This window comes from Gobius niger (genome assembly GCF_951799975.1).
Source record: "Gobius niger genome assembly, chromosome: 21".
NCBI lineage: Eukaryota > Metazoa > Chordata > Actinopteri > Gobiiformes > Gobiidae > Gobius > Gobius niger.
The window spans coordinates 8,960,827-8,988,453 of record NC_136872.1 but is presented as its reverse complement, the minus strand read 5'-3'; the positions used below and the strand labels follow the sequence as shown (position 1 = coordinate 8,988,453).

General features: G+C 44.8%; 2 protein-coding genes across 2 annotated transcripts; both read left to right on the top strand.

The window, feature by feature from the left end:
• Window positions 1–625: 625 nt before the first annotated feature.
• tesk1b (testis associated actin remodelling kinase 1b) lies at window positions 626–20,422 on the top strand. Its single transcript, XM_079579723.1, has 11 exons — window positions 626–837; window positions 1,906–2,401; window positions 11,069–11,190; window positions 11,679–11,727; window positions 12,067–12,213; window positions 13,556–13,638; window positions 16,356–16,446; window positions 17,842–17,925; window positions 18,145–18,231; window positions 18,329–18,413; window positions 18,551–20,422. The coding sequence occupies exons 2-11, from the start codon at window positions 2,216–2,218 to the stop codon at window positions 19,645–19,647; spliced, it is 2,031 nt and encodes a 676-aa protein (XP_079435849.1). The 5' UTR covers window positions 626–837; window positions 1,906–2,215; the 3' UTR covers window positions 19,648–20,422.
• A 2,689-nt stretch (window positions 20,423–23,111) lies between these two features.
• LOC306980793 (uncharacterized protein) lies at window positions 23,112–27,138 on the top strand. The gene is made up of 3 exons (XM_079580220.1): window positions 23,112–23,167; window positions 26,561–26,688; window positions 26,800–27,138. Exons 1-3 carry the CDS (start codon window positions 23,113–23,115, stop codon window positions 27,040–27,042), a joined length of 426 nt encoding a protein of 141 aa, XP_079436346.1. The 5' UTR covers window position 23,112; the 3' UTR covers window positions 27,043–27,138.
• Window positions 27,139–27,627: the final 489 nt, after the last annotated feature.

Sequence of the window (27,627 nt, the reverse complement as noted above, 5' to 3'; positions counted from 1 at the left end):
TCTGGAAGGTGTGAGATGTAAGACACACTTTTTTATGACTCCCCAGTGTCCTGCGGCTGCTGGACACATTCTCACTAGAAGCTGTGAAGAGCGAGAAACCATGTTCTCTACAGTGGCACGATATACACACAAAAGTAGATTTAAGGTAGAGTAAAGTTCTTAAGAAGTGAACAAAACTAATCCAAGGGTGATTTCAAAAGCTTAATAGAGCTTAAGAACAAAGATCTGCTCTAATTATCTTAATCACTAAACATGGAGCAATTATTGGGTACAATGATAATCTGCTGAGTGTCCTTTTCCCACACCCTATGAGAGTGTTGTCAGTAACAACAGTAATGTTATATAAAAGCCTATTATGAATGATGATGAACAGCAGGCATAATGAACACAGATATTGTGGTCGAAATGTGACCTGTTTATCTTTTTGTGAATTTTAGTTTTTCTTTTTTTTATGTATTCTATTTTAGTTTAGGTGTTTCATATGTGCTCTGGTGTCCCAGACACAAACCTGTGTCATTCACAAGTACAATGTGAAATATCTTTCATGTGGGGACTCGCTTGTGATTGATGGGTGAGAAGTGGGTCAGCTCGCGCGCCCCCTCAGGTGGATTTGGCAGAGATCACGTGAGGACACGCCCCACTACGTCGCTTCCATAAAACCGCTTCGAAAGTGAGCGCTCGTCTTCCTCCTGAGCTCACACGCAGGAAAGCGAGCAGGGCAGAGCAGACCGGGCATCTATTCATCCAACACAGTCCCGCAGAAGCGGACACGGCCGCTGCGTCACAGCACAGCGGAGCACCGGCGCGCGTGGAGCTCCCGTGACGAAGCACGAGCAGGTGAGTCCGCCACACGGGCAGAGACCGGCAGAGACCGGCAGAGACACGCTCCCCGGAGCCACGCTAGTCGCTCACGCTGCTGCAGCTGTGCGTCAGCATTTTCACTCTGGTATCACAGGCGCGTGTGGCTCAGTGACAGACGAGCTCAAACTCCAGCTCAGTTTGGCATCCATTATTCACGAGCCGCAGTGGTAGGAGGTGCACGGAGCTGTGGAGCGTTACAGCCGTGAATACAGTCCTAATGATCGGATCAGCTGTGTGTGTGTCCGTGTGTGTGTGTGCAAAGTGCATTGTACTGGTGATACGGGACTGTGTTCATGTGTTATCACGGCACAGCAGATAAGACAAACACCTCGTTCTAACTGTCCCCGTCCTCTAGATTTATGTAGCAGCTTCATCTCTGCACCTCGCCTACTCTTCAAACGCCCCGTTTTCATCTTTCTCACTCTGAGAGCGTCAAGGTCGTCATTATATCTGTTATTATGGGTGTAGTGACGAATATTTGAAACTATGCCCTCCAAACATGACTTCTAGTCTGGTCTACATCATATGAAAGCTGCACAGTTTTGGGCATTATTATTACCATACCAAAATGTATACATATGTTTTTTGTTACTGTTTTTGAATTGTGGTGAATTTATGATAATGATTAGTCTTTGCATTAGTGGAATGCATTTTTAATCTACGTCTGCCCAGTGCCCAGCCTCAGCCCAGTGTTCCTTGAGGCAAGTTTATTTGTAGAGACAGAATTCATACACATGGTATTAAGTGCTTCACAGCTACGGACAATTACAAGAAGTCAAATCAACATATAAAACATCAATATAAAAACGTATTAAGTACTTCCTGTAAAAGTACAGAGTGCAGATAAATACTTTCAGTTGTCATTGTGCATGACTAAAAACTTTAGCTTGAACATTGTCCGAGTTGAAGCCTGGCTCTCATCTTCATGAAGACTTTGTGCTTGTGGAGGATGTCAGTGTCAGCTTGGCCTCCTCGCGCGCCTTATGCTTGACACTTTTGACACTGTTCCCGCCCCCTCTTCTGTCTGCTCTCTCCTGGCTCTAGCTCCCAGGCTGCAGCGCCACTCTGGACATCCCATTGGTGGAGAGCAGAGCGGAGAGGTGTCCCGGCCGAGCCCCGCGCAGGAGGCAGGAGTGCGTGCCAACACTGAGACGGGCTGCGCAGTTCGAACAGCGAGCCATGAGGCAGCATGCGCCACTGCTAGACGAGGCTCCCCGGGATTACTAGCTTTGTTCACGTTTGGTTTCCAGGGAGCTTCCGGCCTCGGAGCGGACATGGGAAACGTAAACATCAGCCGGACTGGATTGTAAAGCGTGTCCCCGCCTGTCCCCTGACTCCACCCGGGCCGTCGGAGATGGAGACGGAGGTGGACAGGACCGAGGAGGCTGGGGATGAACCCCTCATCCACAGTGTCCACGGGCCGCACCGCATCAGGCCGTCCTCGTACCGGGCCCTGCGCAGCGCCGTGTCCACCCTGGCCCGCATCGACGACTTCACCTGTGAGAAGATCGGAGCGGGCTTCTTCTCCGAGGTCTTCAAGGTGAGACACACACACCCCCAAAGCCCCTGCATGTGAGGTGGGCTGCAGGTCACCATGGTTACCAAGGTTGGGCTGACTTTTCATTTGGAGAGACTGAACTTATTAACACCGCTGACCCTGAGGGAGTTGTTCACTAACTTTGGCCCATTCTTTTAGGGTTAGCCATTCAGATGTTGGGCCTCGACATATAGTGAGTGTGCAGATGATGTCCCAGAGTTGAGTTGAGTTATGAAATGTGTTATTTGTTTGAACGCTGTGTTCTTTTGAGAAGGAAAAACGGTGCTTTCGTGGTCGTAGTAGTAAAGCTGACATGTACACTAAACTTTGCTCAAGCCTCAGCGTCGCTCCATCAATTTGCTGAATGTCTCTCCCCGCTCTTCGGCCCCTTTCACTCTGACCTGCACGGCCGAATAAAGCCGTCTGGCCAAAAACACTTTGGTCTCTGCACACATTTTAAACGAGTTCAGAAGCATCAACATCAACACCTGTGAACTACTATTATACTTGATGTGTCCTTATCCACATTGTAATTCGTAAACTTCTCTAACTAATTGACTGTTGAAGTTGTGTGTCTAAGGCTTTGTGCAAAACCTCCTTTTGGCCGCAGCTGAAATACAAGTAAATAATTGAGTATTAGGGAGGATAGGACTCCAGCGCTAATTTGCATCATGCTTCTCTCTCCTCTTGATAGTGCTGTTTGTTCTTTGCACATTGAAACTTCACATATTAATTCATTTTCCCTTCTGACCACCGCGGTCTTCCAATGTCTGCAGAGTTGTGTACGGGTGCAGATATTTGTCCTCCTGGGAAGAGGATGGGGACTGACTGTTGGCCACAGTTTGAGCGGATAACCTCCAAACATGCTCAGGCCGTGTCCCTTGTGACAACATGTCTGTGAGAAATGAAGACAAACTCCTTCTTTTAAACCATTCGAGCCAGGGGTCAGGACTGACGCTTTGAATATTCTGAACCCAGGATGTGCTGCAGATGAGCGCCAATTGAGACGTATTGTACTCGGATTAGGTGCTTGTCCATTTAGTGACGTAGTTGCATAGTTCCTGCTTCTCTTACACTGTCCGAGCATTTCAAGTCGTCTGACCCGTATCGAGCCGCTCTGTAACACGAGCCGCACTTCCTCTCACAAACCAAATACGCCGTTTCCGTGGAAACCCCTGCATCCCCTCTCCGTTAAGTTGGTGACGTTCTGGCCTATGACCATATTGTGGCGTTATGTAAGTGAAAGGCTCGCCCGGTGGCCCCCCACGTGTTTGCATTGACCCCGGTGTTGTGTAAGCTAGACGCTGTTTGTCTTTTTGGGTGTAAGCGGATCTGCTGTGGACAGGTAGCGCTGGCACTCATGTCGGTAACACTAGCCCCTGCGTCAAACTCGGACCACGTCGCTTTTGTTATGGCGCTGGTGGCTTGTGTGCAGCCTAAGTCCAGCAAGCGCCTCATTAGGGCCATGGCTGATGGTGTGGGAGATGGCTCTCAGAGGAGGGCACCAGCAGTGACCTTTGCATCACACCATCACACGGGATTTCTCGGAGGCAGCCGCTGTTGGTGATAAATTATTCGGCGTGTTTGTCCTAAATGCCAGATGCACTGGATGAAATGTCTCCGCCTAATGCATCAAGTGGATAGACAGATGCAGTAAATATATCAAAATGCTACATAGTGCAATTAATTTCTTAAGATTTAGTGCAATATAAATCTATATAGTGCCATATATACATAGACCAGGGGACTCTTCTACCTTTTTTCCCTCCCATGAGTCATTTAAGCTATATAGAAATTACATAGAGCATCTTGTGGTTTGAGGATGCTTCATTGAGTAACTAATGAACTTTGGCGGAGTTCTCCTTGGATAGTTCGTCGCCAAGACAATATTTCACCAAATTAAAAGAAAATAAATTTACTTTCATTTTTCCCAATGTTTGCAGATCAGTGGGTTCACAACTCAGTAATTTAGTGCGAGAACATCTATAATTGCGACTTGAGACATGGCAGTTGTTTCTCGATGTCAACAACTTGGCTAGTCATCCTAATTTGACCCATGAGGAGAAGAGGTAAAGATCGCTCCTGAGCGACAGGTTGGAGACCTCTTCTGGAAGATGCTGAATGATGCTGAGTAGTTGAGCTCTTGTGGCCACTCCTTCAGCTGTGCCCTTTGAATGTTTGGTGAGCATGCAAATGTCACTGTGTTTACAGCCGGGGCCACTCAATCCACCTCTTGGCGTTCGATCGACTTGGCTATATAAATGCAAAACTCTCATCGCGGCTATCAGTCATATCTAAAGGTTTACTAACTGGCCGATTGTCTCTGTGCCCTGGTCCTATGCAAAGATGAAGCCCGAGAGCTCAGACCAGGGTGTTTTTCCCTCCCGAGTTGAACAGCCACACAAATGTCTGTGGCGGACAAGAGGGCTTTGAAATGGACGTCCCACTAAAAGGACTCTGGACTCCCGCCATGTGTTTGAGCCTCACGCAGATCAATGGAGGCTCTCTGAAAGCGGTGTGCAATTGTGCAGCGTGAAAGCCCAAAGCGAGAGGCGAGAAAAGGAAGGAGCGCACGTGTCGGGACAAATCCTTCAGGTGCTGTTTTTCATCTGCCCTTTATTTGCTTCAAAAGAAAAAGTTCCCGTCTGTAGTTTCTTGCCCCGGCAGCTCCTTGTGCAACACTGCTCTCGGGCCTCCTCCGCACTGGGAACATGAGCGGCTATAAAGTCTCTCCATCAAAACTAATGGCCCCATCACTCAACACTGGCGGCGACTGCAAACTATTATTTGTTCTGTAACATTTAAAGCTGTCGTTTTATTGGCTCCCTGCTTCTCGTCTACTCTGTACGTGCACAAACTGATCTCTCTGCCAATTAGGAACGTGAATGCTTCTGTCTGGGATTCTAGTCGATAACATTTTTATTACTATCACACCCCCAATGAATCAAATAAAACGTTGGTATTAATCAACGTATTAATCAAAGTTTCTACTTTATGAAGAAACTTTGATAAAATAAATATATTTTTTTAGCCTAAGTGACAAAGGAAGAGGGATATTAGGAGGATAGTACACATGTGATATCTGAGCCAGACCAGTGGCCTGTCCCGACTAGTATCAGCCACCGCATGCTCTTCGGACATCGTTTTGGCTCAACAATGATCTGGACAGGGCCCGTTTCGACCGGCTTGTTCCCTTTAGTAGTTGAATGTTATTGATGTGCCATTGTCCTGTTGCTTCATCCAGCGTTGGAGTCAGTGGCAGACGTTTGTTTACGGCTGTGAGCACAAAGAGAAAGTTTGTTTTGACTGCATCTCAGACCTGTGACTGTAGAGAGTGGGAGGTCTGGAGTATAGTCACAAACACATCATCATAGTCATTATGGCACAGGCTGTGATTAGCTGCCACTGATGAGCTGTGTGTGGGACTCCCTCAAATCTCCTGATATGATAATAGGCAGGAGCAGAGCGCCGGGATAAAGGGGGATTTGAAGCTGACGCAGAGGGGCCAATGCTGTCAGTGTTTGTGTGTCAGCTGCAGGCGACAGGGGAAAGTCCAGGAAATGGCTTTCCCCACAACGCCGCAAAAAACACTTCTGTTCTATCTTTTACTGTTGCGTGAGGCATTGAATACCAGCTAATGCACAAATTAATAAATGCATGCAAAAGATATGGATTCAACTTTTTCAAGCAACTGGTGCAATTAACAGAGCGATCAATAAAGTTGATGCAGCGCGAGTCTTATGGCATTAAGTTAAACCTAGAAAAGGGACATTTCCCCTGGCTCCCGCTGTGGTGTTTGCTTTCCGGCTGCTCAGTTTATCACATTTGAATGGTCGTAATTTGCAAATCGCCATGGCTGCACTTTTTAAATGTATTATAATGTCTCTGACGTCGCTAAAATAGTTTGTCTCTATTGGAAATGATCAGCTCTCTAACGCTGTCGTTATCTAATCACTAAAGCTGAGACGATCACTTTTGTCACGATCTGATACATGTCACGATACTCTGGGGCCGATCCGATACTTATTGCGATACAGTAAGTAATCATGATAAGCAATATGTGTATCTTGAAATACATGTACTTGTTTTATACATGGCCAGGTGTCCCTCAGAAAAGAGATTTAGCTCAAGGGACTTCCTGGTTAAATACATTTTGTTTTAAAGGGTAAAGAGTCATGTGTCCAAAGTTTATCAATCAAATGACAATTGACATTTTTTGAAGTGTTAAGAATGAAAAGTGCATTAACACAAAATGTAACAAAGTGCTGTGTAACAAAGGAGTGAAATAAAAAAAAAAGCCTCTAACACAAGTATTGAAAGTATTGATGAACACTTGATGAAGTATCGATACTTGGTGTTGCAGCACATGGTATTACGATACGATATTCTGTCCCAGCCCTACTAATTTAATCACTTGCGCAATGTTTTTCAGGCAGAAAACCAAACTGTAATTTGATATTTTTCCATAATTGTGCAGCCCACCCTGCAGGTGGACACACCTATTTGGACACAAGTGCCAGCGGCGCAGAACTATTCTGGGTGCTTCATTCATGCACAGATGAATCATCTCCATCAGTAAGTTACCAGACTGAAACAACTTGTGATTACTACCATTGTTGGTTATAAACACACATGTTGTGTTAGTCTTGGACAGAGCTGTACCAGTGCAGACTTGAAGGCTCTTTTTTTTCTTTTTTTGCATATCCTACACTTTTCTCTGCTCTAGTTGGGACCTGCCATAAGCCCGTCGAAAGCATTTAGTTTTGCTCATGCCCTGTGCGCTGAAAGCTGATCATGTGACCTTCCTGTCAGTTATTGCTTCAAATCTTTTTGGATTAAAAATGGAGAAGTGTTGGGCAATAGTTTCACAACAACACTGTTTTTCAAGGCCAGGTTTCTTTGCGGTTTGCTGTGTTATGATAAGTTTCTAGGGCAGAGCAGCTAAACCTTGAGGTGGCTGCTGTCCAAGGAAGTAAACAAATGGCCTTGTTTTTGCATGTGTATTTACTAACCCAACTATCAGACGGTCCAGAAAAGAACGTGCCGAATGTCTTGCCATTTACAGTAGCGCGTGCCTTAACCTCGCAGCTTTCATGAATCACTATCAAAGTATTGGCTCCAGACCATTAATCATCCATGTATCCGTCTGCTGTGATTTTGATTGATGCATCCTGTTGTTAAAAGTGCCTCGTGGAGCATTCTGAAGCACTGCTAATTTCTTTTTTATTGTGTTTACCGGACACAGACGTTAGAGCCTCTAGATGTCTTCTCTTACCCCTAAATAAATACATACCCCTCACTTTTTGATTCAGTTTTGCTCAGGTTAAAACCTGTGCGAAACTGTAGCTGTTCTGCCTTAATATGTAAAAAATGGTTTCAGTTTCATTCTCATTTTTAAGCCCCAGCCTGTCAGTGATGGGGTAAAGCCGTCTCATTGCCTCTCACACAGCGTTCCGTACTCCTCAAGCCCCAAGGCCCCGTTTAATCCCCCGCTTCTTCCACAGGAGCACCTCATTCCCTCTTGAAAAAGTGCAGGTTGAGAGCCCCTCAGGGCGTTCCACTGAGCCCCTGACACTTCAAAGCACCACGGGGCAGACTGAAGCGTCCCCACTTTTTCTACAATAGTGTATAATTGAAAGGGTCTTCAACAGAAAACCCGCAGATTATGAATTTGTCAAAAACCCTGAGCTCCCAACTAGACTGGCAGAGAAGACGCTGTAGCGATGCAATGATATTTAAGAACATTAAAGCACCATAAGTTTGGAAAATGTTGACTAAAACTGAAAATTATTACAATTTATTTCACTCAAACTTGGCTGTAAATATTGTTAAAGTGGCGCTAGCCCTCAGTTAGCTTTGCCCGTTAGCCTGTTAGCTTCTTCTTCGTGATTCCATTAGTGTGTATTGGGGCCTCTGGGTCGAAGCAATTGTAGTTTTCTGGCCAGAGACACCAGGAGGAGAGCAAAGACCCCCCCAATCATCCCATTAACACTTGTATTACCCCCAGAGGGAAACGAGTTACTTAGTACTGCTTTAAATATTCCAAGTAGAAAGTACAATTCAGTTTAAATAAGTGTTTAGAGTAACTTTCGCCTCAAAATTCAACCTTTGTACGGCAACACGACGGGGACAAACCACCTTCTTTTAGTTAGTGGCATTCATCATATACAGCGCCACCTACTGTTTGGCAGCATGCTTTATCTGGATTTTAAATGGGACAAATTATGATGCTGCTTTTTACTATTTATTTGGAGCCTTTTTAGGAATGTAGATTATCTTTCAAATGCAGAAGTAAAAAGTTGCCAACAAAAAGACAAGTAAAGTACAGATTCTCAAAACTTAAACAGAGTTCAGTGCTGACCACCTCTGCCCATCGTGCAGCCGTCCTGTTATGCCTGAAGAGGACATTTATTCTGCTTTGCTTGGCCAAACACCAGGCAAAGGGGAGTTTATTGGTTGGGCTTTGTCGAAGAATTCAGTAAGTCCACACTGCATATTCTTTGTAATGTTATCTAGTCGAGTGTGACCACAGCCTAATCTTGCATGTAAACCCCACCAGTCTGCCGTGGGTTCTTGGAAGTATTCATGAGATCCGGAGTGATCCTGGAGCGATGTTGGCTCTGGCCCACTGCGGCGCATGTAGCTGTTCATGCGGTCTCTCTCCAAAACCCTCTCTATTCTCTCTAATGACAGAGAGCGCTGAGCATGTCGGGCGGAGAGGAGCTTTGGCGCTGCTGACTGGGGCACTCCGAGTCGCGGCTGAAGGAGAAGGGTGTGTCTGTGGACGCGCTGCAGGCATTTGTATATTTCAGAGTCGTGGAGTAAGAGGTGCGGCTGTTGACGTTTCAGTGATAGTCGATAAAGTGACGTACAATGTTGATCTTGATTGATGTGCAATGATTTATTCAGTGAAACGTTCATGGGTACATCACACTGACTGGTCAAAAGAAATGTTGCCATCTGGATCTGTGAGTTTGACTTTTTCAGAGGTGGCTTTTTGGGAGGTCAGGCAGTGTAGAAGCATCTGGGAAATATGGAGTGGAAGGTAGTTTAATCTCAAAACTAAGCACTATTCTCATTTGGAAACAAAGCATCCTTTTGGGGACTTCAGACCTTTGCCTAACACTTCTAATTGATTATTAATGACTGAAGTTTGTTTACAAGTGATCTCTGTGCATGAACATGTGCGATAAGCTGCACTTATGACCAGGGAGAGCTGCAGCCTCAGCAGTAAACAGCTGCTGGTGCTGTGAGTCTGACTGTCGTTAGTCTGAGGTCGACCGCTGGAGTTGTACCTGGAGCTCTAGAGACGTCATGTGAAAAAATATTTGTGCACAGTAATGTCCTTATTGTTATATTGGCTTGGCGTTATCAGAACATGGCTTGTACCTTTTTAGCACAGTTAATTTCCCCTGTTGCCAGCGGGAGGGTTTTTTCTCCTTTATCTTTTAAATGAATGCACACACAATAATTTAAAGGATAAAATTAAATACTTGCCTAATGCATTTAACTCCAGAGCATAGTTAAGCATAGTTCTGTCTGCAGACGTGTGGCGTTGGCGTACTGCAGACTGACTCTTCATTGACTGGCTCCTTAGCGAGCGCTAATAGCATTACTTACTCCCCTCTAGTCCCTTCCTAATAAGCTTTATGACCATAGCTTCTCTCCGCTGTCCCACTCTTGGCGCTTGTCTTTCATTGCTCGTCCACTAATGAAGTCACAACATAACCTCCGCTGTGCCCTTTCACCTGCTAACATTAACTGGAGTCAAATGACAAAAAATAACTTGGCCTTTTCAACTCGCACTGACTCTCAAAATACTTTAACTAAGTGGTAAATGATTTAGCAGCGAGACAGAAGCAAAAACTCCAAATCCATGCTAATGAAATGGGCTATAATGGAGGAAGGCCTTGCCATTGATCTGGCCCAGAGCCGTAAATTGACCACTTAGGCCAATCATTGACTCAGCCCTAAAGCATGTCGACCTAAAGACAACGTAGATTTATTAAGGAGAGCATTGACAGACTGGAAAGCACAGTATCAGGAAAAAATGACTTGTAAGTGATTACTCTTTTCCTTTCAGAGTACGTACTGGCAACTGGTGAATGTGTTTACTGTGCAGGTTTGGTTGTAGAGGATCATATTTACAGTACATTTACAAATGAGTCGACTGCACAAGCTCTGATATCCCAGAGAAAACACTTCCACCAACACCTCTCAGTGGCGTGTCCCAGGCTCATCTGCCCCTCATCCATTTGCACTAAAGTCCAACCACGTCGCAGGCAAATGTGCCGCCGCCGGAGGGAAGCCTGTCTGGTCTCCACGGTAACCATACCAGACGGTGTCATCTCCATAGCAGCCGAAACAAATTAAAAAATGTTTCAAAATATCCAGACCATTTCATTATTGGTGTTATTAGTCACTGTTTATCTGTTGGACATGTGATTGTACCAAAAGCTATTTTTTAGGCAAGGTTGAGTCAGACGGGGCTTTCCTAATCATTTCCTAATTGGTCTGTTTTTTGTTATTAAAAAGAGAAGTAGGCGATTTGTTTTGGCAGTGATGTCGTCATGGTTATAAGTGGTATCCAAAACCAATAATGAGCGTTTGCAATAAATTACTTTAGTGTTTTCAAACAAACACTGAACCCAATGGGATGTTGTTCTCCAGGTGCAGCACCGCGTGTCTGGACAGGTCATGGCTCTGAAGATGAACATCCTGCCCTGCAACAAGGCCAACATGCTCAAGGAGGTGCAGCTGATGAACCGCCTGTCCCACCCCAACATCCTCAGGTACATCGGGACATAAACCATGAATCGAGGAATTACTGAGACGTTTTCAGGGAATATGTACATTTGCCCCTGATTGGATAGTTTTTTTTCTTAACTTTAGTGTAAAAGTCTTGCCAGATCAAATGTTTTCATTAATTTTCTCAAATCAAGGGAAAACGTTGAACGATTGTACACATTAATATTAGCCTAATTCTTCCCAACCTGTCTCACATTTCTCTAGAGGCTCCACAGGAAATGATGCCATACGATGTAGTCATGATTACAACACTTTTTGTACTTATCAAAATCTAATATAATCACTTCATTCATTGCTTTCACAATGTCCACCAGAGGTTATGAAATACTAAAATAATGCATGTGGAGCGTTGGCCACTTCTGCCTCAGGTACAGCCTGTTGTTGAGACTGTCTCACGGATGTTTTCCCATGTTGGAACACATTTACAGAAAAGCACTTCCTTCCTGTTGTTTATTAGTGTTGTGTCTTGCAGGTTTATCGGAGTCTGTGTCCATGAGGGCCAGCTCCACGCGCTCACAGAGGTAAGGGATATTTCACATCACCTGCAGCACTTCACATTTCCTTCACTGGGATGTTGTCACTAGTCATCTGAAATGGTGAAGTACATTTTAACATCTACTGAGGTCAATGTCATAAGGCCAGTGATTACTACATGAATATGTATTGTAACCCTCACCACAGAGATTACTGGTAACGCTTTTGAAATAAATTGCTTAAATTGTTACCAAAAAAAAGTGAAGTTAGGTTTCTGTTGTACGCACATTCTTATAAATGGTGCCTTAGCCTGTTATAAAGGCATGCATACGTTCTAGTCTGAGTCTTATCGTGCCATGTAAATAGTAAATGTGTGACCATTACAGTACATAAACGGGGGGAACCTGGAGCAGCTGCTGGCCAGTGACGTGTACCTCTCGTGGGGCGTGCGCCTCAGCCTGGCCCTGGACATCGCCCGAGGCCTGCAGTATCTGCACAGCAAAGGGATCTTCCACCGGGACCTCACCTCCAAGGTGACCGCCACCGCCACACCCCTCTCTGTTCTCCAGTTAGACTCTCACAGACACTACAGCAGGTTTTCTGGCAAACACAGACCGAGAGATGAACAAAACTGCAACTTTTACACATGTCATAAGTAAAGGAGAGGCTTTAAAGAGGTGTGTCCGTTATACTGCACAACATTTAAGTTCTTTGCGTTACTGAACAAGAGCCTCTTGTTCATCTGTGATTTATTTCCTAAGGGTAGTGCTAAGCATAATGGACTTGTGTAGAGCTTTTTACTATGTGACAATGTTGTTTATCTCTTCAAAAACACTTGTGTATCTTTGAGCAATCTTTGAAACGTATGTCCTATCTATCCAGGAAATGCTTCCCTCACTTCTCAATCTCTTGCTGAGCTTCATCCTTTCATCGCAAAGTTAAAACACTCGCCATAGCCTCACTACAGCCACACGGCCTAGGGGAGCAGCAGGAGGAGGGGGTGGTGGTATAGGAATCTACTGGATTGTTTGTTTCAGCTGTGTAAGATAGTGGTAAATATTGTTTTTGAGATTCTTACCAAATACCTGAAAATAGCATAATACCCCCTCTTTAATCTACTTATCATATAGACTAACATTTCCCATAGTGAAAAATACAGTATCATTTGTCAAAAAAAGAAGTATATATGGCTGCATCGTCGTTTCAGACTCTTATAGATATAGAGATACAAAAAGGATGATGTTACAGCAACTCCTCTTGGCTCCAAACTCCTCTCACTCAATAAATCTTACGGTGCACCTGTCCCAAACCGGTCTCCGTGGAGCCTTCATGGGGATATTTACCGTACACAATCTGCACTTTAATTTGCGAGCCCTGGGCCGAAGTTCTGCAGCCCCTGTGAGACTGAAGTCCTCGCCCAGATGTTACTGCAGTAAACGTGGAGCTCAAAGTGGCCTGAACACTAGTTTAACAGTCATTGTCTGTGAACTGAAAGCCTGCAGTGCCTTGTAGGAGGACACCCAGCTGTTAGACACTGGGGACACAATGTTTACTCTATGGAGAGGCTCTGTAATCAATTGCCATGTGTAAATCTAGTATGTAGAGTTATCCCGCTGTCAAGCTAATGAGCGTGCAGTCCTTTGAAAGACAGTCACAAGCTTGTCTAATTAGAAATGTCCCTTGTTTATTGTTGATCAGTCGGTAAAGAGAGAAGTGTTTCCCAACCAGAGGTGAGTTCAGTGTTTGTCCAGTGTGGGGCGGACAGGAAGGAATGCGGAAGTGTGTAAATCATAATCTAGGGCCGCGCATTCTTTGGCACTTTCTTTTGGTTGTTGGTTGATTTTTGCAAAACTTCAGCGCTTTTCCTCTCCGCAGAACTGCCTGGTGCGCTGGGAGGGCAGCGTGTGCACTGGCGTGGTGGCAGACTTCGGCCTGGCAGAGAAGATTCCAGATTACAGGTCAGTGCCTCGGTCGCCTCGTCAAAGCCCTCCATCAACGCTCCGTGATTAGATAAGGCGGCGCTCCTGCTTTCACTTCCCCTCTACGTCCCATGTCCTCTTGTTTCCAAACTGTGCAGCCTTTCCTCCGCATCAGTGGAACCATCATTAATGTGAAACCGGGTTAGAAGCAGAGCCGGACTCACGAATCAATGTTTAATGCGAGCCGCCGTGACGTGCGTCGGGATCCGCTCTGGGTGTCGCTGTGTCACATCCTGGGTCTCAAGCTGCGCGTTTGTTTCGCACTGACATTTATGTGGATATTAAAGTCACCACCATCAATTCAGAGCTGACCGTAAATGACCAGGCAGCGATGCAGCGATCCCTGACGTGTCATTTTCCAAGATGGATTTCTTCCATGAGCAAAACGTTCAGTTTGAATTGGAGTGTTGGATTCCCGTTGGCTTGTGTCGCGTTTAAATGTGGTGACCTAAGAACTAGTGAAATGTAATGTGCTAACTGAGACTGTTCCTGTATTAAATAACATATCCTTTATTTAATGATTGGGACTTGTTTTATTGACTCCTGTCAGAGCAGTAAGCCTGAGTTGGCACCAGTGGGAAACACTTTGCTTGTATGTATATGAACACTGACTTTATCCATCTAATTTGAGTGAGAAACATAATAAACGGGATTTATTTTGATCAAACTACTATTGCAAATGATATATTTGCTTACACCGCAAATAGAGCACAAATAAATTAAAAGAAGAAAGAAGTAGACCAGCCTCTAAATCTCAATGCTAAATTTTAAAGCGGGAAAACTGACCAGTGATGACCAGTAAAGCAATAATCAACATGCCTAGAACAGTCACAGTGAGAGTGGCATTTACAGCCCCGTCATAAATACTTGCCCTTTTGAAGACAAAATGCTTTATAATCCCCTGTGGCGAAGAATTTCTCTATTCAAATTCAGCACGCAGCAAAAGACCCACAGCTCAAATTATATCTAAATTATATCTAAAGAAGGTTTAAAGAAGTCGCCAAAAAATCGTTTTCATTTTGAGCCGGCGGTCTGCCATCTTGACCTCTGCCTCTTGTCGCGCTCCACTGTGAGCCGTGGACTTTAATTTCACACTGGCTGCGTCACAAACACATCGGTTGTGCGTGAACACATATCCGTATTATGCGCGGGTAATTATGTCCGACCGTCCGACAAGCGCTCTCCACACAGCCCATTAGCTGGGCCTCCCCCTGCCCCCGTCCAGAGACCGTCGACCCTTGCAGTGTTTACACAAGTGTGCTGCTGTGTCGTGGATTTCCAGGGGAGGGATTTTGGGTCGATTTACAGCAACGTGGTCATGGTCTAATTTGAACTGATGATGAGCGCAGTCCCCCGACACCCAAGTGCACCGTTTATAGCACATACACTTCGAGCACAGTACACACATGAGTATACAGTGTACCAATTTTGCATCACCTAATATCGCGATACAATATTTTTTTGGCATATACTGGTTTTGACTTTTGACTCACAAAATAACTCTGAATCCGATGCCTAAATGATTTTGTTGTGCCAAGACCAGTCACAGATTGAATGCAATTATTATGGATCAGTGGTTTTCAACTGGTACGGACTCAGGACTCGCCATAATCATAGTTTAACAAGCCGCGACTGAAATGAGAGTATTATTTTCAATTCATAAAACTTTTAGCATCTTCGGTTATTTTAAAGAAAGAAAAAAAACAGTTTGCCCCCTTTTTTTACGTACAGCATTTAGCCTTAAAGTGGTGCCTTTGCCTATGACTGACTTCTATGACTCATAAAATGATGCTTGGACTCAACAGTTACTTGTCCTGAGTGCCGGCCTCCTGCAGCTTCTGTGTGTACTCAGGACATACCTGCAGCTATCAGACAAGCCTCTGTTTGCTCCGGCTTGGGCTTGAATAGCAGCGTGTGAAAGGCATTTATCAAACTCGAGGGCATGTGTACTTTAATATTACCACTGCATTCAGCCTCAGAGTGTTAACAGGGCGCTCATGTTGACAGGGCTTTCTAATACGTGTTTGGGTTGGAGTGCGACCACAATGCTCTTGGCTGGGACAGGGGGATGGAAGGTTAGGGAAAAGCACACCAAATAAGGTCAAGGTATTCTAGTGTTCCTCCTCCGCTTAGCTGCTTATTATATCTGCAATCACTCATTTTAGAACACGTATGGAGATGCACTGATAATTCTATAATGTCTGTCAATGTTGTTTACAATGGGAGCTGGCTCATTCCTGGCTCGGGTTGTATTTCTGCCTCTTTGTAGCCACAGAAGCAGATGGAAATAGCACTCAGGAAGTATCTGCCAGCAGTGTGTGTGTGTGTGTGTGTGTGCGCGTGTATGTGTGTGTGTCTGTGTACATGCGCTTCCTTTTTAATTCTGTGAAAATTGTGCAACTGTATCAACACATCGGCACAACTGAAAACCCTGTGGCTTCTTCTGCACAAAGAAAGTGCAGGCAAAAACAACGAGGCTCATGAGACTCGACCGGAGAGAGAGCTGCTGCTGGCAGTTTGTGCCAGAGTTTGTGGGGGGATGTCTGTCGCAGCCATATTGTAGTACAGTGACGCAGCTAAGATCAGAGAGGTGCATGTCCCACAAGGACCTGCTGTCATTTCAATAACGAAATGTAAACAAAATAAGTACAAGACTCTATGCACTTCAAGTTTAATGTGTTATTTTCCCCCTGCAGTGATGAGGAAGACCAGGAGCCCCTGGCTGTGGTGGGCTCCCCCTACTGGATGGCCCCAGAGGTGCTGAGAGGAGAGGTCTATAATGAGAAGGTACTGATGGATCTCTGTCTTCAGCTCAGCCATGGTCTGTGCAGGGTTCAAGGTCCAGCACAGGGGGTAATAAATTAAATACAGTGTGGGATGGTCCAGTGGTATAAAGTAATAACTGCTTGATGAATGAGATACCACGAGGAATGTGGTTGCATAATAACTTGGAGCTACATTTGAAGGTTTTCTTCTACATACTTGCAAAGTATTTTAATCTGAGTTGGCGATCTCACTTTGTCTGCACAGGCACATTGGTTTATCGATGGTTCAGGAAAACATTTGAATGCACTGTTGCATTTATGGATACATTGTCATAAAAGCAATGTTGTGAACGTTCCCACAGGATGCACCCTTCCAGGAGAGTTAAAGTGAAAACAAACATTGGGATGGATATGGGTCCATCTGGTCCAAACATATAATGCTGCTTTATAAAGATTGAGTGATATTTTGCTACCGTCTTATTAGCTAACTGTTGTAGCATTAGCTGTTTTGTTTCACTTACTGAAACCATCTAAGGTTGTTGTCTGGAAAGTTGTCTGGAATGCAGCATAAATCTAGGCTCACAACATGCTACTACTGACTGAAGAAATGGGTGGATGTGGAATATATTGGGACATATTTAGGGCCCGATGTTCCGCCTGGTCCAAACAAGGCTGTCATATTGCACGTGCGCAACAGTTGTGCGCGGTGTGTAGCCAGCAGCACTGACGCCGCTGCTTCCACTTTGCAGCCTCATCTTTCCTCCTTTACATCGCACTGCCTTCATTCAGAATTTAAGCTTAAAAAAAGTACTCAAGTAATTCTGAAATAATTTTACTCAAGTTGAAGTTAAAAGTAGGGACCAAATATTTACGCTAGTATGGGTAAAAAGTACCTGGGGAAATGGTAGTTGAGTACTGCGAGTACTGAACTGTTTGAGTAGAAAAGTCTGATGTGCAATTTAATAGTAACATAAATTATGAGAAATGAAAGATAAATTGCTGTAAAAATCCTATCCTAGTATTTCCAAAGGAAATGCCAGACTTTTTTTTTTTAAATAAGAAAATCTTTTCTGAGGAATAAAGTACATGAAGCACAAACTACATCTATTATATACATCAACATGAAGCCTTTGCAACTCAAAGATTTACTCACTGTGAAACAAGTAACTATTTTCTTTTTTTACTGAAGTACAGATAAAGAATAATATTACTCAATTAGAAGCTCTGTCCCGAGAGAAAGCAATGATACCGATGGTCCACCAGAGCGCCCCCAAAGTTTAGTCTACAGCCTGAGTTTACAAACACTTGATCTAAACTGTACTACAGGGGGAAAAGGAAGTGTGAGATTTTAGTATGTTTGTACAAGTTCTTCAAAGGTGCTTTTTCTCCGTCTGACCGTGAATTTTTTCGTTTGCAGGCGGATGTGTTTGCGTACGGCATCATCCTTTGTGAGATCATCGGGAGGATACAGGCCGACCCGGACATGCTGCCCCGCGCCGCGGTACGTACCCTGTTCCACTGGAAAACGATGGTCTATTTAAATAGAGCAATGTAGAAGATGTGCTGTTACCGGTGGGTTCCAAACTGGGGTACGCGGAGCCACTTTAGTGGGTATTTGGGGGGTATAGGAAACTGTGTTTTGGCTTATAACGTGTCATGCAGTGAATGTAACACAGAGGACAGAGCTATTTTCCAATCCTCTCTGGTTCCTCCGGTGCAGGATTTCGGTCTGGACGTGGAGCTGTTCCAGCACATGGTCGGAGACTGCCCTCGTGACTTCCTGGATCTGGCCATCACCTGCTGTAACGTAAGACGCTGACCACAACACCTGCTCCAGCACATTCATCCGATGCACTTGTTCCGAATTTCCGTGACATAATGCAATGTTTTGTTGATCTTTTAAGATGAGTGCGAAGTTGCGTCCGTCCTTTTCACAAATCGTGGTGGAGCTGGAAAAGAGGCAACACACGGAACAGACCGCAGTTAAAGGTGCGACTTAGAGAATTTGATGTCATAATCGCAGATGGTGGGACAGTCTTTGAAATGCACACTTGTCCCCAAATCTGCCAGATTGATTTTGCAGCTGGAAGTTACATAAGCAAATTTGAATAATGTCACCGCTTTAGAACAACAACTTTATTATTTTCTGATTTCAGCGTCCTCGCCTCCAGCGAGTCCTCTACGCCGGCGTTCCCACGGCTTCGCGTCGGACCCTCGCCTGTCCCGCAGTAAGTCGGACATGCTCCACCCCCCAGACACGCCCCCTTGCGTCATCCTCACGCCGCCGGCTCGGGTCAACCCCTTCTCCCAAAGAGAGGACCTGAAAGGGGGCAAGATCAAGCTATTCGACACACCCAGTAAGTCGGTTATCTCTCTGACTTTCACGCTGCCCCCTCAGCCGGACGCCTGTGACGGGATGGGGGTGCCAGAGGACAGTGAGCCGCCTCGGAGACACAGGCGTTGCCATTCTCTGCCCTGTACCCCACCCCCCCATCTCACCTCAGCCCCAAGAACTGTCCTAAGCCCGGAGGAGGACGGTGAGGAGGTTAACGGTGTGGGTGAGGAGGACAGGCTCTTGGGGGAGAAGGACAGAGACGACAGCGGGACAGCGGCAGGAGACTCTGGGCTGCCCCTTACGGTGGAGCCCCTGTCCCTGGAGCTCTCACAGGAGAAAGTGGTGGAGCTCATGGACTGTTCTAACTCTCCAGACACACGGGACAGCACTCCCTCGTCATACTCTAAGCTCACTCCGCCCGTGTCCCAGTCCTCCACCCCTCTCTCAAACGGCTGGGGGTCTGCCATCTCCAACGGGCCGCCCTGTCTGCCCCCCCTCACTCACCTGGAGAACAATAACGTGGTCACAGGACGTCCTATTGCCTGGACGTCTCCAGACCCACCCTCTACTGTGGACAACAATAACGGGTATCATTCCTCGCCCAGTGACCCGGGGGTGGCGTCCCCGTTTGGCTCGGACAGTGGACACTCTCTGGACCAGGAGGAGGTCATATCATGCCCCGGCTGCTGTCTGCCGGGACTGCACTTCCCCTCAGTGTGCCTCCGTGCCCCACAGAGGAGGAACGCCTACAAGAACTTGAACGGAGATACAGCTGCTTCACGTGGGCTGCTGTGTCCCGGACCCAAAGGCCTGCCCCCGTCCCCTACGCAAACAGTGACCACCTCCAGCCTGGAGCCAGGCCTCGCCCTGCCCGGGGCCCGAACTTAGACCTGCCTTAAAGACCAAAAAATACAAAGGTACCAGTTTAGTACTATTTAACAAGCCTGGCCAGCAAAACCCATCCACTCATCTCAAAGTCATGTGGGTCTGGTACCCTTCCACTGAGTCGTAGATTATTTAAAATGAAGAGGGCTAGATTATTAGTTTTATATTATTCCAGATGAACGTTGATGTTGAAGCTGCCCCTCAAACAGTTTATTGCCTTTTTAACATTCAAATTTAATTTGTTCAGTAAATGGAGCTTAAAAGATGATGAACTGGATTATTTGTTTTAAATAAATGAGTATGATTTGGGAGACTGGCCAGGCTAACCTTAAATACCAAAACATGGACTCTCCAGGTGGAAGTCTCTGCTCTGAAGCTCTTCCCTGGAAACGAAGTGGGTCTCTTTAAATTTGCACAGTTTTTAACGCAGCAATAGCCCACCTCCTTTCCAGACATTTGGTGCAGAGGCTGCTTCACAAAAAAGAAAAGAAAAAAAATCATCTCTGATGCATTTTACGGTCTCTCTGGATGAGACCGGTGTGTGGCGCCCCCTGCTGGGCTGAGGGCGCCTCTGTGCCTGCGTCTGTATGAACTGACATGAGGGGCATGTAAATGTACATTTGACTGATCCTGCTGATGAACCGAGGAATGTCGAGCTTAGTATTACTGTTGCGACTTTGATGTTTGGTGCACTTCAAATGTATTGTTGTTGATAAAGAAATATTACTTTTGGGAATGAATGGTCCTAGACCTCCTTTTGAAATGTACAGATTCTTATTATTTAAAGATTGTATTAAATAAAAAGATTGAATGCACCAGAGTCTTTTTCTAATTGTCCATCATGAGAATAAAAGCAAACGCATTTATCTGTCAAACATGACTGAAATTAAACTGGCTACAACTCATTTCACTTCAAAGCCTTTTATTCTTATAAAAAGCCATGTCACGTTTCAGCTCAATTCTAAAATTAGTGGAGTTGTTTTTCCCCCAATTAATCATTAGATCTGTATAATTCCTATCCCAGCTCAAGCCAAAACCATTGTCTCATCTTCTTGCATTCTCATCCCCTTTAAGTAGATTATGACCTTTCCTCTCTCTTACAAAATCTCTGGCCTTCCAATTAAATCCTTATCCAGTCCACCCCCTGCTGTCCCGGGCCATGCCTCCGCCGCTCCTTCCCCTCAAAGGTCCAACCTGCCTGACTCTCGTTACTTTTCAGCCCCAGTCTGGTTCGCACGCACAGGCACCAGTCCTCTCCAGCCTGCTCCTGTTTGGACGTAGGACACTTGGATGGCAGCGCGAGACGTGACTTCTGATTGGCTGAGAGCCCCGCTGTGTCCGTGGGTCATTCTCATCCACCTGTTTATCCATGGTGAGTAATTACACTTCATCTCAATTTAGCACCACTTTGTAGTTTTCTTTCCCCTTTTTCTTCCTCAAGTCAAGACGTGTTAAGTTAACGAAGTTGTGACAGTGCGACTTAGCAGAGCGATGCCCGGGTGCTATTTTTGGTGCTGTGTTGTGTGCAGGGGCGACTGGGAGAGCCTGCTACACCACGTTGGTGTCCCTGGACTTAGGCTGCCTCCTGCGGTGGGATTGTCCTCATGCCAGCCCTAATACCACCTTCAGCGTGCAGACAAAGACACAGGGGTGAGTCTCTGCACGCACATCCGAGCCGGGAGGCAACGGCACTACCACGCAGTAGCACGAGGGGGGTTTCTTTTTTGTGGCAAGCTCACTAAAAATAGGGCTTCACCATGATAGTATGAGGGAAAAAAGTGAGATATTCTGAGATTTTACAAACTAAACCATTGCAACTTAATTAGGAAAATCATAGCTGATTTTTGCCCAGTTGTAAGTGACTGCACATTTTTGTTTAGGCTGTGTAAGAAAACCAGACCTCAGTGATTTACTGATGGTTTAATATTGTGAAAACTATATTTTGTCCAAATGTCCTGCTGCCCTGTTCCAAAGTGGAACTTTCCAGGTCATTTGCTGCTACGTCACAGGACAAAAGCAACTTCACTGCAGTAAAACTCCAAACATTAACATGCTCCTAATGATCAGTGATGCTATATTTGCTTTAAGTTATTAAATAAAGCATGTTTGGCTGCATGTTGTCATAGCTGGTGATGACCCGCTCCCTTTTAGTCAGGTCTGAGGAGAGGTGAGCGACACACAGTAAAGACACACACTTTGAGCTTCTAAAACACCTGTCATGAAATAAATGCTTGTATTTGTTATATTTTTTGGTGAAATGTTATGCAGTATGGCTTTAAATAAAGATGAATGATTAATGTCTCTTCATTGTTTTATGAAACATCTGAAACATTTGTTTTTTGATGATACAAAAATGTACCATTGTAAATAGTTTTGTAGGACACTTAATGCTGGAGTCTCATTATGAGATATTTTATGAGATTTTTACTATATATAACAAAATGCACTCAATGTCATGCAATAAAATGGCCAATACAGCAGCACTTTCAACAGCCTCCTTCCATTTGTGCCGTGTTCACTTCAGGGATCCATGGAGGGATGTGTCGTGGTGCCTTTGGGTGTCTGCTCACTCCTGTGATGTGTCCCAGGTCTTCTTCAACTTTGAGGTGCACCACCTGGTGCGGGTGGGGGTCCACCTCAGCACCAGCGCCACCGAGTGGATGCAACCACGAAGGTTTGACTCCACAGACTTCAGTGAGTCACATTCAGTAAGATCCATGTGTAAGACACTGAGGCAGAGGAACAGCCGGCTGCTGTGTCTTTGTGAAACATCCTTTACTGCTGGGATAGAAGAGCACTCATACATCTGTCAGTCTGCCCCAGGGCCGCTGTGGCCACCAATCATAGAGTGTGACAGTTCATCAGTTTTGAGAAGTGCAATGTTTCATCTGAGCCTTTTTCACGTTAGTTTTCATGAATGAAAGCGCAAACATGTGTCCATTGCAAATAATGACTGTATTATAACCTCATCATTCATCAGGACTAAGACCTGAGATGAAATAAAAGCACTGCCGTGGTTTAATCTGCACTACCCAGCTGTGATCCCTGTGTGTCCTGCACAGCCTTCAGTGCGCCCTCCGTGTCCCTGTCTCTGCGGGATGACCAGCTCCTGGTCAAGGTGCAGTTCCCATGTGCAACCAGCAGGCGGTGCTCTGCACAGCGCTGCTGTCCCATCACGGAGCTCATCGACCCCCTGACCACAGTGACCCTCTACAACAAGCTCAGCGAGTATCAGGTCAGTCAGGACTAAAAGCAAGTGTCTTAGTAACCGTTGCCTCGTCCCCAGTAGCTGTTTGTGTCTGTGCCAAGAACACATTATACAACAACACAACTGCTGTAAATGTTTCTATAACACTGTCATATTGTCAGAGCCGCACAGTGTGGACCCTGGAGACCGTGCTGTTTGTGGAGTTCTCAGGACTGGCTCCAGGTCAGAACTACTGCGCTGTGGCCAACTTCTCCTTCAACATGGCCTCCTCACCAGTGTCCAGCCCTCAGTGCATCCAGACCATCTCCAGCACCGGTGAGAGGAGCCACAGACCACATTAATGTCATCAACCAGATGCTACAGTGAAAGGCCCGATACACTGCGAAACATCTCGTGTTGTTGTTCCCTCATGAGAACACCTGAGTTGTGTTTTGGTTTATTCATGAGTTTATGTGGGGCAACAGTGGTGAGACTTCATTTATGGGCACAAAGGACTGCAACTGCAACTGCAACTTTATTTATAACGCACTTTAAAAACAACCAGGTTGACCAAAGTGCTACAAAATATAAATACCTTAAAATATTTAAAACATATTTAAAACAGTTAAAATGACACTACCTGACTACCGGACAGTGGTTTGAATCCAGTCAGTCCAATTCAAGTGTAAACCATTATACTATATTTGGTCCTTACCCAGACAGCAATTAGGTCCGGGCCAGCTCCGTTTTCAAGTCGCCAAATCCTCATAGGAATCAGATCCGTATTGCGGATCTGAACCAGTTCCCCATCAGACTCGTTTTACTGAACTTACTCCCACTATAAGAATCATAGCTCCGGAACAGCTCTGGAGCAGCAGCGTAAACCGGATCTCTGGCCACCTGGCGCACCCTCAACATCACCGACTCGGAACAGCTCCGGAGCAGCATCGTAAACCGGAGGAGCCCAAATTCAAATTGTTTGACAGTTACTCCTTTTTTTTAAACGTTTAATCAGTTTGGATCAGTTGGGATCACTCTCACAGTCCTTCAGCAGCACCGAGGGACACTCGCCACATTCCTGGGTAAGTCTTCATCCTATACTGTTTTAGACGTAAAACATTTATGGCTTTTAGACCATGTAGCTAAATCATACAATTTGTTTGTTAGAAAACTTGAATGGAAATCATACAAAACGTCGAACTATATTGTGTGTCTACAGTTGATCCGTTGAAGAGCCAGTTTTTAACTACTACCGGAGGCGCGCACTAACTCCCCCTTTTCATATTTACAATATGAACCAGAACACAAGTAACACAATGGTTTCACAAAACAACTGTTAGACAGTAAAGTCAAAAGTTTAGCATTGAATGAACACAAAACGTAAAGTGCACCCCGGTCCTGGTCCTGTCCGGGATTCGCATTTGTTTCAGGGCATGATAGCTGTTCTGGCTGCTAACGTTTGTGCAAATGTGTGATCCACATCCTTCATCTGAAACTACTCCGTTAAATGCTCATTTTTGTAGGTCTGCGTGTCCCTGTGCGCTGTGTATCCTGTTAAAGAGGCTCTTTTCCTGGCGTTTACGTGAGACCAATGGGTCTCGTATACTTTTTTTTTTTTAAATCATGTTTTATATCTCTACAGGTTTTGTACATAATTTGAGGTTTTCACGGACGTTGGGTGGACTTCCTTTACATGTAAGTGGAACATATCAGAGAACAATTACTGCAGTTATTTACTGTTATAACACTCTCTCTGTAACATTGTGGTTTTGTAGGACCAAATATAAAGATGGAGCAGGCTCACTGCATGAAAAGCTGAAACACTGTTTGGATTCCACTCATCCACAATCGTCCCTTTAGGAACCCGGAGCTACCACAATGAAAAATCACTCAAGACAGGTCAGTCACCAAACTTGTGTTTTGAATTGCTTACACTGTATGTTGTACATTATATATCAAAAATACTATGAGAAAATCAATTCTTTTTTTTGGTCCTTTTTTTGATGAACTTTTTCTTATTGGTGTGATGCCATTATTGCATTTATAGTTTTATCAGTATACAGGCATAGCACACTTTTCCCCCCCATTTTCTTTTCCCCAATCCCCTTTGAGATGGGCATCCAATCAGTTGATTCATCAAATGATACACAAAACAAAATCAATTATTTTAAAGATAGACACTCATACAACATCCAATATATGTGTAGTTTTATTTTTATTTTTTTTATGACCATGTTCAGGACTGAAGCTGGATTCAGAAGGACTACATCTGGACTAAGATGTTCTGTGATTGTCCATGAGGCTACACACTGGACTTAACATGTAAGTGATATTTATTGGACATTGTTTGCCTTTGTCCAGTACATGTCTTGTGTCTGACGCATGTTGTTGTTTTTGTGTTGGCAGCCCTGAACCAAATGCTGTTCCTGATGAAAACATGAGAAAGAGAATTTTCCTCTGGAGCAACAGAACTGTAAAGACTGGGTTTTGGAATCACTGAGAGACTGAGGGCTGACTTTTGGACACTGGTGAGGAAGGATTTTGAGGCTTGCTTTGTGAGCTACAACATAGTCCACTGCAGTGTTCTTTATAATTTGCTTTAGGCTTATCAATCTTATTTCTGGGGGGCATTAAAAGGATTAAGTCATTAAAGGAATTGTATGACAATCATAAGAAGGAAAAAGTTCAGATGAGTTTGTAGGTCTTAGCTTACAAATGAGGCATTACACTGCCTATTAGGCTGTAAGCTCCAGTTGAGAAGGTTTTAGATTTAGGTAAAGCCAAACAAATTTTAGAGAGCAAGATCACTAAAAAAAAAACACTAAAATGATGATCCAAATGCACAGTTTCTTCTCAAGACTTGCCATACATGTGTATGTAACAGCACGTAGAAACATGTAGCAATTTGAAAAGCATATTACACGTTTTCTGTTCCGAACAAAGAGTTTTTGCGATTTTGTTACAGCCTGCGTTACAGCCTGCAGTTATTTATTTATCTATTTGAATATTTTTGTAAAACAAAATAAATAATTATTAATTATGTGCATAACAGTTAAAAGAAAGCAATATATTTTAATGAAAGTAATTCTTTTATACTTTTATACAGACAATTTTGTGTAAGATTCCTTGTTGCTAACTTATGTGATTCAACATAATTATGCTATTTGTAAATGTTATACATTTCTGCATGACTTGTTTAGAAATAAACTATTTTATACATGAATGTACGTGTGTGTGTGTGCTAATTTTACCATAGACTGTAATCCGTTTTACACCTTTGAACCGGATTTAAAACAGATTCTGTGACACATGGCCAGATCCGGATAGGATCCGTCCCAAATATGCTAAAATCAACACTCATTTCACGTATCTGCACCAGACCCGTCCCGGATCTATATAAAAATAGCCTCCGTTTTGAACATCTGCACCGGAACTGTACCGGATGTAGCAAGTTTTTGAAAGATCCGGGGCAGTTCTGGCCCAGCTTCTCTCCGGATCCGTAAAACGGATCCATGCCGGTATTGGGCCATTGGAAAAAAAGACAAAGGCCCGGGTTGGGATAACGGAGTTGGGCCGGATCTACTGCTAGGTCTGGCCCGGATCCGGTCTGAATGTATTTTGCTGTCTGGGTATATAACCCTTATATAACTATAACCTGAATGTGACGCAGTAAAGCTAAAGTAGCCACATAGTTCCAGAGCAGACCAGTCTGTGTTGCTGCTCCCACAGGACTGCTGCCGCTGCTGTACGTGGGCATCGCTCTGAGCCTGTTTCTGTTGGTGCCACTTTCTGGACTGTTTCTGCGACGACCGAGACGAGCCTCGCCACTGTCCAACAGCAGTCCGCCCAAATCTCCGGTGAGAAGCCCCATCCTCATAAGTGCAGTGTAGAGAGGCTGCTTCATTGCTGTGACACTTTGTTGGAACAAACATCACCTGAACTGAATATGTGTTTTTGACTCCCTGTAGCCGGCTGTCGCTGACCCCATCTCCTTGGTGCCTCTGTCCATGATGCCTGCCGACCCTGGGGACATTCACATTGAACTCAGTGAAGACCGGTCCCACTCTTCCTCCTCATCCTCTTCCAGCCACTCCTCTTCTCCCAGTGTCACCACAGGGGGGCTCCACAGGGCTCAGTACTGGGACAGCAGGGGGACAGAGCAGCCCTCACACTGCAGCACCTCTTCACCCAGCAGAATCCTGGGACTCTAATGAGAACTGATGCTGAATCTGATTTTATTTATTCATTTCATTGTGGTTAACATTACTGTTCTCACTGAATGTTTGTCGGCGTCTGTGATGTAAAAACAGGAGTGTTTTTTCTTTCAAGTTTGCCTTTGCTTTTCATTAAAGAGATATTTACATATTGCAAGCCTGCGTGTAATGCATGAAAATGCTCTGTGTGTGAACCAAGTCTTGTAGTCTTCAGCTGAAAAGTGAGTTTGAACTGCTGCCCTCTGGAAGGAGATACTTCTTTGTGCCCAACTCTTAGGTTCTAGGCCTTTCTTAAAGAAAGAGGTAATATGTTTTTTCCAGGCATTGGTGTTCATCATTTCAAACGCATCTAGATCACTATCTTACACTTTGTTGGTTAGAAATGCTATTGATCTGAAAGAGCGTATTAAAGATCCCCCTAAGCCCCTCCTTCCTCCGTCCCCTTGATCCCCTTCACAACAAACCTCCATACCATGCTGTCAGAGGATGTGTCTTAGTCTCAAAGCAGGCTGCTGCAAGTTTGTGTGTAAAAGTCAATCTTTGGCAGATGTTTTGCCTGTCAGTGCTCTGTGATGGAAACAT